Source organism: Cnephaeus nilssonii, assembly GCF_951640355.1.
Source record: "Cnephaeus nilssonii genome assembly, chromosome: 10".
Classification (NCBI taxonomy): domain Eukaryota; kingdom Metazoa; phylum Chordata; class Mammalia; order Chiroptera; family Vespertilionidae; genus Cnephaeus; species Cnephaeus nilssonii.
Genome location: NC_137081.1, coordinates 53,077,417 through 53,094,256, shown reverse-complemented (window position 1 = coordinate 53,094,256; position 16,840 = coordinate 53,077,417). Strand labels below are relative to the sequence as shown.

At 36.1% G+C, this 16,840-nt stretch overlaps 1 protein-coding gene across 2 annotated transcripts in view; it reads right to left on the bottom strand.

The window, feature by feature from the left end:
- KCNH7 (potassium voltage-gated channel subfamily H member 7) overlaps positions 1-16,840 on the bottom strand; it is a gene marked incomplete at both ends in the record, with an annotated part of 421,921 nt that overhangs the window by 30,014 nt on the left and 375,067 nt on the right. For both annotated transcript variants that reach the window (XM_079783286.1, XM_079783285.1), the window contains one exon: positions 2,033-2,285. In XM_079783286.1, the coding sequence (XP_079639412.1) occupies positions 2,033-2,285 (253 nt within the window). The remainder of the gene's footprint in view (positions 1-2,032; positions 2,286-16,840) is intronic.

The window sequence follows — 16,840 nt, the reverse complement described above, 5'->3', positions numbered from 1 at the left end:
AGCATGGGGTTATGGTAGAACGCTTTCCCACTTAGAGGACTAGGGGCACGATTTGAACATACCCTGTTTCCTTTAGTAACCACTTTTGGATTTGCCTTTAATGAATTTATCCCATTGTTTAATAATCTAGTTACATTTTCTCAACATACACAGTCATACTTTCTTACCACATGGCCTTTATTCTAAAAGTGTGTCCTTGCAGTCTTGCCAAACCTGGAGTTAATTTAGTGTCTGGCTTCCGATGGGCCTTCCCCATCCCCTCTGCCTGGCCACATGCCACCTGCTGAATGGTGAGGATGATAAGGACAGCAGCAACAAATGCTCATTGAAGACTAAGTAGGTGCCAGGCACTGTGTCAATGCTTAGGCGTATTATTTAATTTAATACCCCAAATAACCTCATAAAGAAATTGCTAATTGTTATCCAAATTTTATGAATATGAAAAGTGGATTAAAGAGTTCAACTGATTAGGTCAAGGTGACCTACTTGGATGGGTAAAGGGAGGGAGAGAGTAACTATGAATAAATCCCATGCATTCTGACTCCAATCAAAATCTTTACATACCACTTGTGTTTAAATTCTCTCCAATATTTTCCCTGAATGCTGTGGCCACTCAGATTTTTCTGTCTCTGAATGTCAAGACACTTAAAATTGTGCCTGTGAAATATGTACTAAGTAACTATTGATAGATTATTGATTACATGACTTCTAAAGATCATCAATGGAAGTGTAAAATAGTACTTGATTACATATATCCTGAAGCTTCTTTTCATATTTAGAAAAAAACCTCCTTGGATCTGTTAACTTTTTTTCTTAAATATAATTGTATTGATTTCATAGAGGAAGGGAAAGGGAGAGATAAAAACATAAATGATGAGAGAGAATCATTGATCGGCTGCCTTCTGCACACTCCACACTGGGGATTAAGCCCACAACCCTGGCGTGTGCCCTGATGGGAATGAACTGTGAATTCCTGGTTCATAGGTCGACACTCAACCACTGAGCCATGGCAGCTGGGCTGTTAACTTTATTTTTGTTAGACAAGTTCATATATACTCGACCATGGAAACCATCAAAGACTTTGAAACAATAAAGTCCTAAATATTCAAAATATGCTGTAGTGTTCTTACCTTAAATGTGAATCGAATGAGAAGAAATCAGACCCCATATCTTTATAATAAAAATTGATATTTGAGCAAATACATTAACTTTAAATAATGCTTAGCTTTTAAAAAATAGAATTAATAATCACAACTTGTGAAGACTTCAGGTGGATTTGGAGACAGAAAAGGAGAATATCTTCATATTCTTTGGTACTTAAGTATAGGCATTATCAAAGAAAATCCCAGAACTAAATCCAGCCTGGGCTTTGTATTTCAATTAGTTTACATGACTGTGAATGAGCAAAAAGTAGGCCAGTCAGCATGCACACCTTAGCTATGTTCACCCTGACTTAATATATTTTTTAAGAGACCAATTGGACAGATGACTCTCTTTTGCACCCAAACCAGTTTATTGCTAATTATAATATCCTCACTGCAAGTTCTCAGCTCTTTATTCCTAGGTAACGACTCATGTAATCCCGTTTGATGGCACACAGCAGGTTCAAGTGCATGGCAAATAGGTGAAATACATCAAAACATAAACCCAGTTCAACAGGGCATTGGCACATTCTAGCCACTATGCTTACAATATGTACATTTTATTTAAGGGGTAAAAGGACCAAGCATGAATCCAAAATCCTCTAAGATGAAAAGAATACTGACTACTGATATATATTGGCCATCAAGCTTACTCAGCTGCCAAGGACAGAAGAGTGTCGTGGAACCGTTTACACATCAGAGGAAAAGTGAGAGTCAAGAGAGGTTAATTTGATTGGAATTTAATTGAAATGAAGCTTTAAAATTACCCACCAGTCTTAAGTTGTACTCATGAATAAATAAAATCAGTCCTTCTTTTTTCTGTAATTTTAAACTCCGCGTCGCACCAGCTTGTAACTGACTTTGTCCCCATCCAGTTCTAAAACACTCACCCAGAATAGCTACTACAATGTCATCTTTGAGGATTTCAATGGAGCCTCTGGATAAGAAATAAAGTGCAGTGAGGACATCCCCACAGTGAACCAGAGTGTCTCCCGGAGGTGCATGGGTGGTCTTAAACTTCATTGCCAAAGCTCTCAGGCAACCTTTACTTGCCCCCCGAAAGGCTTTGCAGTTTTGCAGCAAAGTCTGGTTGAGATGTAGACAAATGTCAGCTTGTAAACATTCTGGGAAACCCTTGAGAACCTGAAGAGAAAAAGCAGAGTTTCATACCACAGCACACCGGGCACCTCCACCTGAAATAAAATATATTTCTTGCTCACAGAACCGCAGGCGTGATAATTGTCACACAGGAGCTCTCACAATCCTTCTACCTCGCCTACCTTAATGAATACTTGGTTTGCTAAACATGTTAAAATTTTTAGCTAAAATACTTGTTCTCTAAATTAACTGCAGGCATTCAGACTCAACACAAATGTTATCTCGTTAAAATGTAATGCCTACAACTTTTCACACTGCTTCTCATTCCCTGCCTTATGTTCTTTAACATCATGCTGTGCACAGATATAATACAATGCGACAATAAGACATAATTAATGAAAGGCAGTACAATTAGAAAGACAACTTTGTGAAGGAATCTCAAGTCAGTTTGGATTGCTATCTCTGGCATATGTGTCTTAGTTATAATTAGTAAAAATACAATCCTGAAATAGCCATTGTAGTTGCAAAGGTCATATACCAGAGTGCTATTAGTTAATAGTACTAGGAATATTTTTGTTTCATATGCACATTATTAGTACTTAATATTGTGGTAAGCACTGGAAATAAATAACAAGAACAGGAATCATACTTTAAATGTCTAGTTTAGTTTTTAGAATTGGAAATTATGCCAGAATTTACAATGCATACACAAAGCTTCTAACAGTGCAACTATTTTGACAGCCTAATCAGTGACTAATTTAAAACTTGTAGAAAACATTAAATAATAGCTTGTGACAAGTGCTACTCAATTTAAACTGAATAAAATTGTATGCTATTTTATAGAATTCCCAGTATTCAGTGGGAAAAGGCACTCAATGTTTGCTTCTCTGCAGGTATTTAGCTATTTAGGGTGTCATATATAGATTTTAATTCTCAGGTTGGCTTTCAGTAAAAACAAATCCATTTATATATGTTTTGGGGGCAAGAGGGAAAAGGCATCCTATAGTGCCCAATAATGCAATTTTGGGATTTCTTACCTTTTTGGGTTAACCTATTGCTGTCCAATATAGTTAAAAGTAATCATGAATTATTTGTATCGATAATTCAAATGTATGTGGCCCATAAAGGAACTTCAAATTAGATTATACTTGAGTTAACTTGCAATTATTATTACTTAAAATATTAAAGCAGCCACAGGGACCCTGGTTCAGTAGAGCCCTGCGTGATGCAATTGGTCGGATTGACTGTGATTATGGTGCAAAAGGATCAAAGAGAGAATCAATGAGATATCTGAAATACAACCACTATTTCCAATCTTGTCTCCTTCCCTGTAGAGTCACCCACAGAAATGGGTCAGAGTTTTTTAGAAGAAAACCCAGGGAATATGAGTTCTGGTCATGAATTTGCCACAGGTTGATGCTTGTGCAAGTCACTTCATCCATCTGTGCTTCTTTGCCAGAGAATAAGAGCCTTTGCAATATTGAACATTGTCCTGTGTGCCGATTGTCTGACACTGCTCACTCCGCTCTGCACAGCTGTAGGAACTCAGACTTTTATGCTGAAATTTCTGTGTTACCTGGCTCAGACCCAAAAGAACACAGCCTTCCTCATTTGAAACCTCTTCCCTTAACTGTAGCTTTCAGGCTTGGTCTACATGCCTACACTCCTGACAGGTTTCCTACTTGGATTTCAATATGGAACTTGCCTAGTCTTTTCCCATTCCTGCCTTTGGGGCTGGAGGCTCTTTTCCCACTGTTTGTTGGGACTCAACAACCCAGCTCCTCTCAACCTTCTAGGTCGTTGATCCCCTCTACCTTTTGAAACTATTACATTGGATTCCTTGACAAGTGATGCAAGACTGGAATGAAGTTAGGTTTGGGCACTGTTTTCTGAAACGGGCCACTTTATTTTGGGAGTGTTATAGTAGGAAAAACCCCCAGTTCACTGGCCTCTGCATATGATGTTACTTTTCCTCCCTGAAGTTGTGACCTCAACGTAACTCTTAGATGCCCCCGTACAGATAAAACTGTAGAGAGCAGTACACCAAGTAAAAAATTAGATATGCCTATTTTTCTCTTAATATTTGGCTGTAATAAAGTACAACAAGGTATTTTATATTTCACGTAAATAGGGGAGATATTGTTACCATTACAGTAGTTGAAATGAGAATGCTGAACTTGTAGCTGCTATTTCTGGCATTTTCATGAAATTTTCCAGTTATACTTTCTGAGTATAGCTTGGATATAGAAGGAACAATTATGCACATGCATACATATACACACATGCTTTGAGTTGGAAGGTGCAGATGAGATGGAGGTAAGGGAGATTCATTTCTCTGAGTGTGTTTTATGAGCTATAGAATCAGATAGGCATGAAGTCCCAATTTCATCACTTACTATTTATGACTTTGTTTTTTTTCTACTGTAAAATTAATAATACCTACTAGACAGGGTTATGCTCACAATTAAATGCAATAATGTGTGTAAATTTTATGTATTGTAAATGTTCAATAGACATTTCACTTCTGAGCCTTTACTTCTTCCTTCCTCCCTTCTTTTCTTCCTTTTTTGGTCATAAATATTTATTGTTGCTGAAGAACTGGTATGTTCTTTTTAGCTCAAAATTAAGAGATACGATCCCATTGTATTATTTTCTTTGGTCTCTGGTAAATAAGAAATTCCCCACTAAATTTTGTGCTCCTTTTCCTCAGCAGAGTTTAAGAATCCTTTGTCTTCTCATTTCTCTAACTTTTGTTCCCTGTTTCTGACTTGTGTTAAATATTTTGGCTTACTTGCACTTAAGTTTTCACTGCAAGTTGTCTTACATTCTTTATTGAAGTAGGCAGTTAGTAAAATCAATTTACAAGTGTGATCTTGGAATTCCAGTATTCTGATAATCATTCACAGATACTTAAAGGGAACTTGGGAAAGTTTTTCAACATCATTTTCTTTTCAAGTATCCTTTTTAAATGTCGCCATCTCCTAACAGTCATCTTATTAGAAGTAAGACCAGTTGGAAAGAATGACCTCCAAGTATTCCATGGAGAAGCCTTTATTTGCACGGGAAGAAGATTCACAGATCTTGGCATGAAAGATTTGTCTAGATTAAGTTATTTTTCTGTGGTATTAGCCCTTACCTGATTTTCTTAAGTCAGTTACATAGATCAAATAAAACTCAATAGAAGTTAGTATTCTGTAATTAAAGATCTTCCTAGCCCAGAACATTGGATGTCCTAAATAAGCCAGCAGCTTTGGAATCTGGGTTATGCCTAAGTAAAGGCAGTTTTTAGTCATTTTATATTATTAATTTTTAAAGAGAGAGAGAGAGGGAAGGGAAAGGGAGAGAGAGAAACATAGATGTGAGCGAAACATCAATTGGCTGCCTACTGCACACAACCCAGGCATGTGCTCTGACCGAATCAAAGTGGCAATCTTTTGGTGCACAGGATGATGCCCAACCAACTGAGCCACACAGGTCAGGGCTAAGTAAAGGTTCTTTAAAAAGGAGAGTTAGAGGAGAGGGAGCTGCAGTGGAATAGAGGTAGAAGAACACTGAAAAAGAGTTGGAAGAAAAGGGAAATTTTAAATAGATCTTTATCTAAGGCACCCCGTTCCTTTGGTCCCAACTCTGTGGCCTTTCTTCCTTCCTACTCATGGTACTTTTTTTTTTTTTTTTTGGTGAGGTTTAGTTCCTCTGCTGAATTACCTGATTGGGAACTTCCTCAAATAGCACTCAAATATTGGCATTTTACCATGCCAAGCAGATCTGGCTGCAAAAAACAGCTAAGACAAGAACAAACCAGAACACAGGTTGGTTTAGTGACTGTTATAATCATTTCCACTACTGTGTACACAACCTTCTGTCTGTCATGTTCTGAAATGCCCAGATTAAAAAAAATTAATAGGTTTAACCAGAAGTTCCCACACTCATCTTTTCATGCCAAATTCAGATATTTGTAATGCATGGTTTAATACTAATGGGTATTTAAATGAACCCTCAAGGTAACTGTTATGTGGGCAGATTTTTAAAACTCCCTGGAGTTTCAGAAATTTTTTTCCAGGTTGGTAAAAATCCCACATCTTTATTATGCTATAAGTCATTTGAATATTTTATAAATGCAAGGTTAATTTCTCTTTACTTGAATTTATGTAGATGAAACTCTTTAGAATGCTCAAATTATGTAAGATTAATGAGACATTTTTTTTCTTTTAAGTGAGTATGAAATGTTTTCTGTGATTGTTAAATCAACCTCATAGCTTAGGACCCAAAGTTTAAGAACATTCAAATAAGAATTGCCCAATAATTATAAAGCAAGATAACATTATTATAACAAAGTAAAACTTTGCAGAAATTACACAGAAAGCCAAAATGGAAGTAATTAGCTATTCCATAGCAAGCAAGTAGCGAACATGATCAAACATGAATTCAGAAGTATTTAACTTACGGTAATCTTCCCTTAAATGTACATATGCTGACATACATCTAATGAGATAAACATACAATATTGTTAATATTTGTAATTATGTAGTATGTGAATTAAAATTTTCTCTAAACTTCGCATGAATATAAAATTTAATAGTGAATGGATGCTGAAGTTAATGTTAGCCTTCATCTTCTAATTTGATATATGTGTGCTCATCAAAATGACATTAGTCTTTTTTAACTTTTTAATAATTAAATCCTTAAATTTAAATATATCCAGGGTGAGGCAAAGGTAGGTTTACAATTGTGAGTATGCAAAACAGAGTTTATTCTTGTATTATTATTTATTAATTATTGTATTATTTTATATGTGAATACCAGTAAACCGCTGTTCATCAACCCTGTATATTGACAATAAACTTTATTATTCCTGCCTCAAATTTAAAACACAAGATTCAATATATGCTGTTTCTTCACCAGGATTGCAGTCTCCCTATGGGGCTTATACTTTCTAAGACCTGTTGGAAGAGAGTCAGCAATTGAGTTTTTGCCAGGACTCTCTCTAGACTCCTTTCATAGTGTTTTAAACATTGTATTTGCTTTCAAAAAAATAAAAATATATTCTGATAGGTACCTAATAGATATCTCTTATCCAGATAGTGCTGGAAAGATAATCTATGTTGTAATGAGTGGCTTTTGATTTGTTTTACATAGTGCAGCTGTACAGGGGAACATTCTAAAGGCAGGCTGAAAAGGCACATTGAGAAAGACAGTCTGAGTGTGGCAAATGGTTCTTCTAAACAGCAAATTAATCATAAACAACTTTGATAATTGTGATAACTAACATTAGAAAATTTTCTGGAAAAATTCTCTGGGTCATTAAATACACATAAATGCTGACAAATAAGGATGAATCAAAACACAAATTAATACTCCCTATGAAGCATTAAACTTCAAGCATGATTGTCAAAATAGGTTATGGAAGTAATATGTTAACTCTTCAGTCTCTTCATATAAAATATGAAGTCTACAGCCTTAATAATTTATGGTATTTTCTAATTCTTGTGGAATCATCGTCTGCCATGTGGGCATTCAGCATTTAATAATCTTAAGTACTTATAAAATACTAAACCATGCTTTTTGTTGTTTCTAGAAGATAATGACCTTCCTTAATGGAATCTATAATTTTGGGGTCATCCCAGGTCATATTATTTCTGTGGTTATGATTTACTATTAAGGAATAGAAAACACATGTCTTTCATATTTCTTTGGTGATTACATGTTTAATATTTCATGTTTAAGCACTGATCATGCTAGGTGGGTTCTTTCAGTAGTTTTAAAAATATAAATATAAAGAACCCTAGTCTAAGGCTTAAATTGTTCTGCCATCTACTTTTTTATTTTATCTTCCTGGGACTGATGAAAAGAAAGAAGCATTTTTTTTTGTATGAGGACTTCATATCTGGCCAGATTATTGGCAAAGCAGACTATTATGGAATCCATGACTAAGGACATTTATAAGCCTTGAGGAAATTAACTAATTTTCTACATGTAAGTGTGCAATGTTTATTATATGGTTTCATGAGTTAGGGGGAAAAACAGATAATCAGAAGAAAAACTTGCCATATGTAAACATGGAGAATAACATAAATCCTGAACCAGTTTTGGTACCAATAAAGGTTTCTAAACAATGAAAGAGTCCTCCCTCCTGCCTCTTCCCCTTCCCTCTCCCACAGCTCCTGCCCCCATTTAACAGCATCACTGTGGGATGTTTCTTTGTTTTTAAAGGGACTTGTAAGCTTTAACCTGACCCAAATAAAGTGAGGGCCAAGGATGAGTTGAAATGTGGGTGATGATGTGTAGGGAGAGGGGGCTTACTGTTTTTACATACATGTCCTTGTTACCCAGACTCTGGAGTCCTTCCGCTAATACAGGGAAAGCCTGATTAAGAAGGTGCATCACAATTTTTTGAAAAGCGGTCTCAGGGGAACCCTTGAAACCCACTAGGGTGTCTAAAGGTAACAGGAGAGATCTGCATCTTGAGAAACAATTTCAGGACTTTCCCCTCAGCCCTCTAATTGCTTGAGAGAGCAAGTGAGGGAAAGCATGAACAGATATAGCTATAGTGGGGTCTATTGAATGCTTTGCAAAGGCTTCTTCTAAAATAGATTGATTGTGGATGACCTAAGCTTGCTCGCAAAGTAAGGAACAGGAAACAGGGAGGTGCCATTTGCAAAGTAATGAAAAAGATGATTTAAGTACCACCTTGTACTTTTTATACCATTTTAAACTTGAATCTACTTTTATGTTTCAGAAACATTGCTCATATAAAACATCTTTTGATTCATTTATCAACTTTATATAAAGAATATAGAGTGGCAAGTAGCCCCCTTTTCATATGTGGAAGCTGAAATATAAATGCATGAAATATTTTTATTTCTGAAAGAACTAAGTCTCCTAACTTAGTCCAGGGTTTCTTCCACTATTGTGCCTTAGCTGCCTATCAGACTGGATTTCTAAAGTTGCTCCCAGTAGAATGAGATGCAAAATATTTCCCATTCATTTTATTTATTGGCTTTATTAATAAGTAACAAAGAACAGAAATGTACCATACATGCCATTTTCATTTTGTACCAGTTAGAGTATTTGTTCCCCCAAAAGATTAGGCCTAGACAATAATGCAATTGTTTTCTAGAGAATGTTATGGCTGTGTCAGCAATTACATAACATTTTGCAAAGCAGCAGAAATTCTCAAAATAATTTTCTTCCTCCATCTATCAGATCTCCCTTCTGTAAAATGTATTATTTCTCATTACCCAGCACTCTGAGCATTCCAGACACTGCTGTATCCCCTCACATTTCTACTTCTACCAACTCAGTTTTAAAGCAGCTGTGTATGTTTCAAAATCTATTTATGACAGCTGTACTTATTGGTGGAATTATAGAATTCAATTTTATTTTGCATAAAAGAATAAAATATGGGTAAAGAAAGATAGCAGATCCCTCCACCTCCTGCCATGAAAATAAAGCTAAATGCTTTGAAAAACCTTTATAATGGTCAGTCACTTTTAAAAATGCAACCACAGCTTGCTTTTTCATTAGGTGTGGGTACCTAAACATTTATAAGAATAGAAATGTTATATAGCCCATTAACTCTGATTATAATCCAAAAATAAGAATACATTGTTTCAAAGTGACCAGAAAGTTAGAAGTACATGAAACTTAAGGATAACATTCTACGATAGCCTTTGGATTAAATAAGAAATAATTTAAAAGCAATGAAAGGAGAACATTTTATATCAAAACCCATGGACCCAGAGAAAACTTGCATTAGAAAAAAAAAGTATAGTTTTAATGTCTTCATTATTATGGAGAAAATAAAAAATAATAAAAGATCTTAATATAGATGTTAAAAATAATAGAACAGTCCAAAGAAACAAAAAAGGGTATTAATGAAGGCAAATGCTAAAAATGAAAAGAATAGTAATAAATTAACCCAAAAGCAAGTTCCTTGAAAAAAACCCACACACAATAAAATATAGAAATATTTCAAAGGCCTGCTAAAGGAAAGAAGAGAGAACAAAAATGTGCAAGTTTGGGAATGAGAAAGCAGTACAGAGAAAACTGAGTTTCAAGAGAATTCTATATGCAGTTTTATAAGAATTTTGAAAGCCTAGATGAGATGGATGAATTCTTGGCAAAATATAAACTTTCAATGTTTATTAAGGAAGAAATAGAATATATAATTACCATACTAGAATTGGAATGGTAATTAAAGGTCTAAATTAAAACCACCAGGGTGAAGGGAAACTAAGAAAACAATCACATTTACAACTGAATAAAAAACAAACAAAGCTAAGAATAAATTTAACCAAGGAAGTAAAAGACCTATACTCAAAAAATTGTAAAACTCTGAAGAAAGAAATTGACAAAGATACAAACAAATGGAAGTGTACACTGTGCTCATGGATAGGAAGACTTAACATTGTGAAAATGTCCAAAGCAATCTATAGATGCAATGCAATTCCTATCAAAATACTAATGGCATATTTCATAAAACTAGAATAAATATTCCCCAAAATGTATATGGAACCACAAAAGACCCCGAATAACCATAGCAGTCTTGAGAAAGAACAAAATTGGAGGAATCATGCTATCTATAATAATAAAAGCATACTATGCTAATTAGACCGGACATCCTTCTGGACGACCTTCCAGGACTAAGATGTGGCGGTGGAGCCCAAGGCAGAGACAGTGGCTGCAGGGGCTGAACCCCTTGCAAGAATTTTGTGCATTGGGCCTGTAGTCTATATATATAAAAGCCTAAGCGACCAAACGACGACCCAAACGACAGTAACCACCGGTCACTATGATGCGCACTGACCACCAAGGGGCAGACACTCCATGCAGGAGATGCTCCCTGGTGGTCAGTGAGCTCCCACAGTGGGAGTGCTGCTCAGCTAACTGACCCATCCCAGTGGCCCACCAGCCCAGGGCAGCCACTCCCTCCCTCAATAGTCCTGCACATCCAATCTCTGAAGAACAGGCCAGGCACAGATGGACCTGCACCACCGGCATGATCCTGACAGTGCTGCCCGCCTCCTAGAAGTCAGCCTCGGGCACCGCGGCTGCTTCCTCTCCCTAGACGCTCCGCAAGGAAGAAACAATATAAAAGTGGCTCCTGACAACCAGCATGAATGTCAGCAGGAAGGATTCAGATGCTGGGCTGGCAAAGGTGTCCCATCATCTACCCGGAGGGCCAATCCGGTTCTGCTTCCCTCCAACCCCCGGGGACTCCACCCATGCTCAAATTCGTGCACCGGGCCACTAGTTTGATGTAAAATCACCAATACCACATGGTTTTACAGATGTTTTCTAACATTTAAAGAGCATATAATGATAGATCAATATCATTATAAAATAGATGCAACATTTTAATTTACTCGTCAATATAAACAAAGCTTCAAAAATATATGAAAAATAATATTTATTGTAGAAAAGCAATGATATTTACAAGTATTAGTCTTAATAGTAAAGCTATTTGCTTTAAAATCAGCTATTACTGACCAGCCAGTGTGGCTCAGTGGTTGAGCGTTGACCTAGGAGCCAAGCGGTCACCAGTTCAATTCCTGGTCGGGCACATGCCTGGGGTTTCAGGATTGATCCCCAGTAAGGGTGTGCAGGATTTCTATTTTTCTATCCCTCTCCCATCCTCTCTCTCTCTAAAATAAATAAAAACATGTTTAAAAATCAGCTATTACCATTTAAAATTATTTAGGAGGATCTAGTGAACTAAAAGAGCCACCTGACCAATAGGAGCCAAAGATACAAATGAAAAGAAGTCATTTAGGAATATCTGACATGAAAGAGGCAATGACTATATATTTTTTCCATCTACACTCATCCCCATGGATAGCAATGAAATGTCTAAACCAAGAAAAACAAATAAATATCTGTAATTTTCTTGAGTCCTTCTGCCTAAGGCTATATGGTCAACAGGGTTAGATAAACCACTGTGCTTATTTTCACCCTTAAAAAATGATTTTACAATCTGACATATTGGAAATTCAAAGGCCACTGGGAATGTCTCAGACAATTCTCCCATGAAAGAAAATATTAAACTTTTATTTTAGAGAAATTGCAGATGGTTTGATTCTATAAGCTTTGATAAATATTGAATTCTTCTCATATTCTAGAACTACAATGGACTTAAAGTAATATTTCCAAGGAATCGTTTAAAACTGAACTCTGATGTCTCTCTCTCTCTACATTTTTATTGGCTAAACCTGTGTTGAATATTAAATGCTCTAAAGCTGAATTGAGTTTAAATTCATCCTGTGTTCCTATCACTACAAAGACAGTGTTTGAAAACATGTCATACTCTTCAGCAAAAGAAATTGCATTCTAGAGTCCTGATCAGATAGTACCATTATTTTAAAGAGTTATAGAAGCGTACTATGCTTTGAGACATCATTTCCACCTTCATACTGCTGTAAGAGGAACACTAAATGGAGAAACGGAAGCACAGAAGTGTGTTCATTGCCTCAGCTTGGTGTTCCTGCAATGACTGTTTTCTTGTTTAAAGTCCCAGCCAGGCTGTCATTATTTCCCTTAGCTCGGGAACCTCTGAAGAAGCAGCATGGTGCCAGCTGTAATTAAGTCCTTCTTGATAATGGTTAGAGACCAGGATGAAGTGACCATAATCATTTGGATGAGCACATATCATATGTGACCTGAAAATACCAGATGCCTGTCTTACGCTTGATGTTGTTCATGTCAGGAGGCTCCAGATGGCAAGTATTGTTCTCAGTGGTATTTCTGAGACTTTAGGGCAAACAGCCTCCGTGAAAAATAGAAAGTGCATGAGCCTTGACCTTTTTAAGCACCTGCTGTTCAGGGGCTGGCTACAGTAGGCAAGTGTGTATGTTAATAGCAGATATCTTGCTGGTGCAAAATTTTACTACCTATCCAATTTCTGCAGAGCTAGACAATTCCTATTGCCTAATCAACATGAAGATGAAAACATCTTTTAAAGGCATCGTAGACAACTATTTTTTTTTTAATTCAACTCCTAAATGACAACTAGACCTGTGTTGTTGTTTTTTTAAAAAACTAAAACATGTCACCAGTCCTGAGGGTCTTTATCCCTTAAATGCAGGTGTTTGCCCGTCTCCATGCCCCCTTTCTAAATGTGTGGATTTACTTGTTGGGCCATTTGGACCTCAGTGCAGGGAATAGACATGTGTCTTTCAACTTAGGCAGTATTTGCAATGCTTTCTTCAACTTGACTGCTAATTTTGAACCTATGCCTTTTTGTTAGAATATTACTGGTTAAACAAAAAGTATCAATTACATTGTACAGGCTTATCTATGACAAATTTCTATTATGCTATTGATGTCCTTAGAAGTGAGTGATTTTATTTTCTGAAGAATTATTACAAAAGGGCTCCTTGCCCAGTCAGTGGTGGAGTAGTCAAATATGAGGGCACCATATTTTTTGTCTTTTTATTTATAGCTCTATGGCTAGTCAGTAAAAGCTTTTTCATTTACTATATTTATCAACTTAAAGATATAAAGAATCATTAGAAAAGGTAACATGGAATTAAAAGCAATGTGGTGAAAATAAGCCATGTTATTTGGTAAATCTTGATTTATATTTTTGATGGGATTTAATGTCACAAGGATTGTTTTTACTTGAGTTGCTGAATTGAACATAACTGAAAAAACTTGTCATTACATTTCACTGTGGTCTATTGAAACAGTCCATGAGTGAATGGGAAAGTCTGGCACAGATGGAGTCATTAAAATAAACATTGAGAAGTTTTTGAAATAGTAGGGTTAGAATGTGGATGCAGATATAAGGTGTTAGTAGCTAGTAGTTAGTAGTAGGTAGTAAGTAGTAGTAGTTGTCAGCAGTAATTAGTTAAGGTTAGTAGTTAGCAGAGGCTAATCTGACAGATAACAGGGGAGCTGGAAAGAGAAATAGAAGGAAAGGAAATCAAATTTCATTAACATGATCCTAAGAAATTACATCAGTCTCAAGAAATAAGAATTTATATGAAACAATCTGCAATTATTCAATATATTCTTTTCCATTTTGATTGGCTTTGTTTGTTGGGCCCATGATAAGTATATCCTTTCTCACTTAGATTCTCACATGAGGCTCTACCCATTTTTAGTCTACTGGGTTGACTAAAATACCTAAATATCCTTCCTTCTACAACTTTGCCCCTATCTTATACCACCTCCTTTCTGAGGAATTAGTTTATTAATCTTTGATAGACCAAGAAGACTGGGCCATGTAGTATAAGGGACATGGAGTTTTCTCCTTTACTTCTCAAAGCCAAGGCCTTCACCCTTTTTCTTTTCCTCCTGCCTTTCAGAAGCCTTGCCTATCAGCCTTGCTGAAGAATCTATCCCTCTTCCTAGATTCTTATTCCAACTCCTTGTACATCTTGTCGCTCAAAATTGTCTCCATTAATATCAAGGCCAAACAAAAACAAAGAGCAAAAACCCAACTAAATTGTTGTTTTTCATAAAATAAAGTTGTTTCTGGAGTACCTCCCTTAATTCTACCTTGAACTCTCCCACATATGTGCTTTTATTCCTGTCCTTGTCTTTACCTGAAATGATCCCCTTTGGTGCTCTGCCATCAACTATTCTACCACTCGTTTAGTCCAGTGGGGTTTGAATAATTTGAAGCAGAAGTTTCATAAGGGAGACTAAGGTCCACCACAGGGAGTGAGAGAGGGGCAGCAGATAGGTTAGAATCTCCACCCTCAAGCTGAAAAATGTCCCAGAATAACAGCTTTTGCATATTTTGCATATTTGAGTTCTGGTGCTTTAGAAAATATTTGAAAATGACAAGTTTAATGAAATTGAAGAGAGATTAAGTGACTTGTCCAAGATTAGTGGCATATTGATGGGGCATTTTTAGGTAAAATAGAATTTGACATTAAGTGTTCACAAAGATTTTCTTTCATGTCAATGTAATTTTAAATTATGGAGTAATTTCTGCCACAATTGATTATTTCTCGCAACCCAGAATGATGTATAGACTATGGTTACAGGGTCCTTTCTTTAGGCATTCCAGTTCTTGTGTGTGATATGAGGAAACTTGATTCTACTCTGACATGGAAAGTGATTTTCAGCTCTTGGTAATGTAACTAAAATCTATGTTGGACAATGTCAGAAAGTTGCAGATTGAGTTAGTTGATATGGGGAAATTCCTTGAGATGCCTTTCGTCCTATGCTGAGAAAATATCTCCTTCTTAATTAGTCAAATTTCTGGGAGTAAAAGGGGAAGGGTTTTCCAGAATTGATCTAAAGACATTTTGAAGGTAATTTTTACTATTCCTAAGCCTGACATCAGATGCAAAAGAATACCTTCCTTTCACCAGTTTCACTATCCTGACCCCCTTCCTTTTGCACTCTGAACCATTTGGTTCAACTAAAAGGGAGCCCTTAAGTGCTCCTGAATACGTTTGGTCCTGGAACATTCTGGCAATTGCTGTTTCACAAAATAAACAAAGATGCAGGAAATAAGAATGTGGCTGCACATTTTAGGTTAATTCTTTCCTATGTTTTGTGATCTATTAAGGAATCAAATGTTTTAGGTTATGAAAAATAACTTTAGGTCAATTTATACAGTATGACTGGGCATCTTGTACCGCATTTAGCTGAAAAGCAAAAATGACCTGAAATGTTTCATGAGAAATTATATTTAAGGTTATACTTAAGGGAAATAAGATGGAAAGCTGGTGAAAGATACAACAGTTTGATGTACTTTTATGTATCACAATACATACATTTATATAACTTTAAATTATTATATTACACTTCAGTAAACAATTAACTGACAAGACAAAGGGATTTTAACAGTGTTTTTGGAGGTAAAAAAAATCTACTTAGATTTTTTTTTTTTTACCTCTCAATAGTCTAAGAGTAAAGTTATTTTTCTCTAATCAACTTTGTTTTGCACAGCCTGCTTAATTAGCAAGTATCTTCCATTTGCTGAGTTTTCAGTTATCTTACACTTTGATTTTTTTACTCACTTTTCAGTCACAAGATGAGAAATGTAGACACTCTATACAAACAAGAAGTTCGTGCAAAGTCAAGCTCTCAAAACCACATGCAAGACTCAATAGCACATGGTTTAGAGCTCACACACTTCAGGATCATGTAATACAGGCATGCAGATGAGAGGGAAGAAAAATACCTACATTATGAAAATAGAGGATGATGAAAAAGAATGACATTTTCTTTATGACAATTATCTAATGCAAACCGTATACCCATAACCTTTACCGGAGTGGAGGAAGGGGCAGGTAAGTGGCTTTTTTTGGGAAGGGGAAAGTGTATATAAATATCATTGGAGGTCAAGTCATTGTTAAAATTAAGGATTTCTATTCTGCACTTGGCCTCTTCCAGGTTATCTTTCCCAATTGCTTGCTTTGTATATCCTCTGCTACATCATGCAAAAAAGATCAGAACTAACACTGGAAACCACTTAACAAGCTCTAAACCTGACAGATAGCAAGGGTGTTCTCCACAGTTTACACGAGAATTAAATTGGATATAAATACCTCCTGTTCTTACCGGTGGGTGTTGTGATTCCATGTATTAAGGTGTGAAGCAGACAGGAAAGAGATAAATCTTTCATAAGTACATTGTAAATA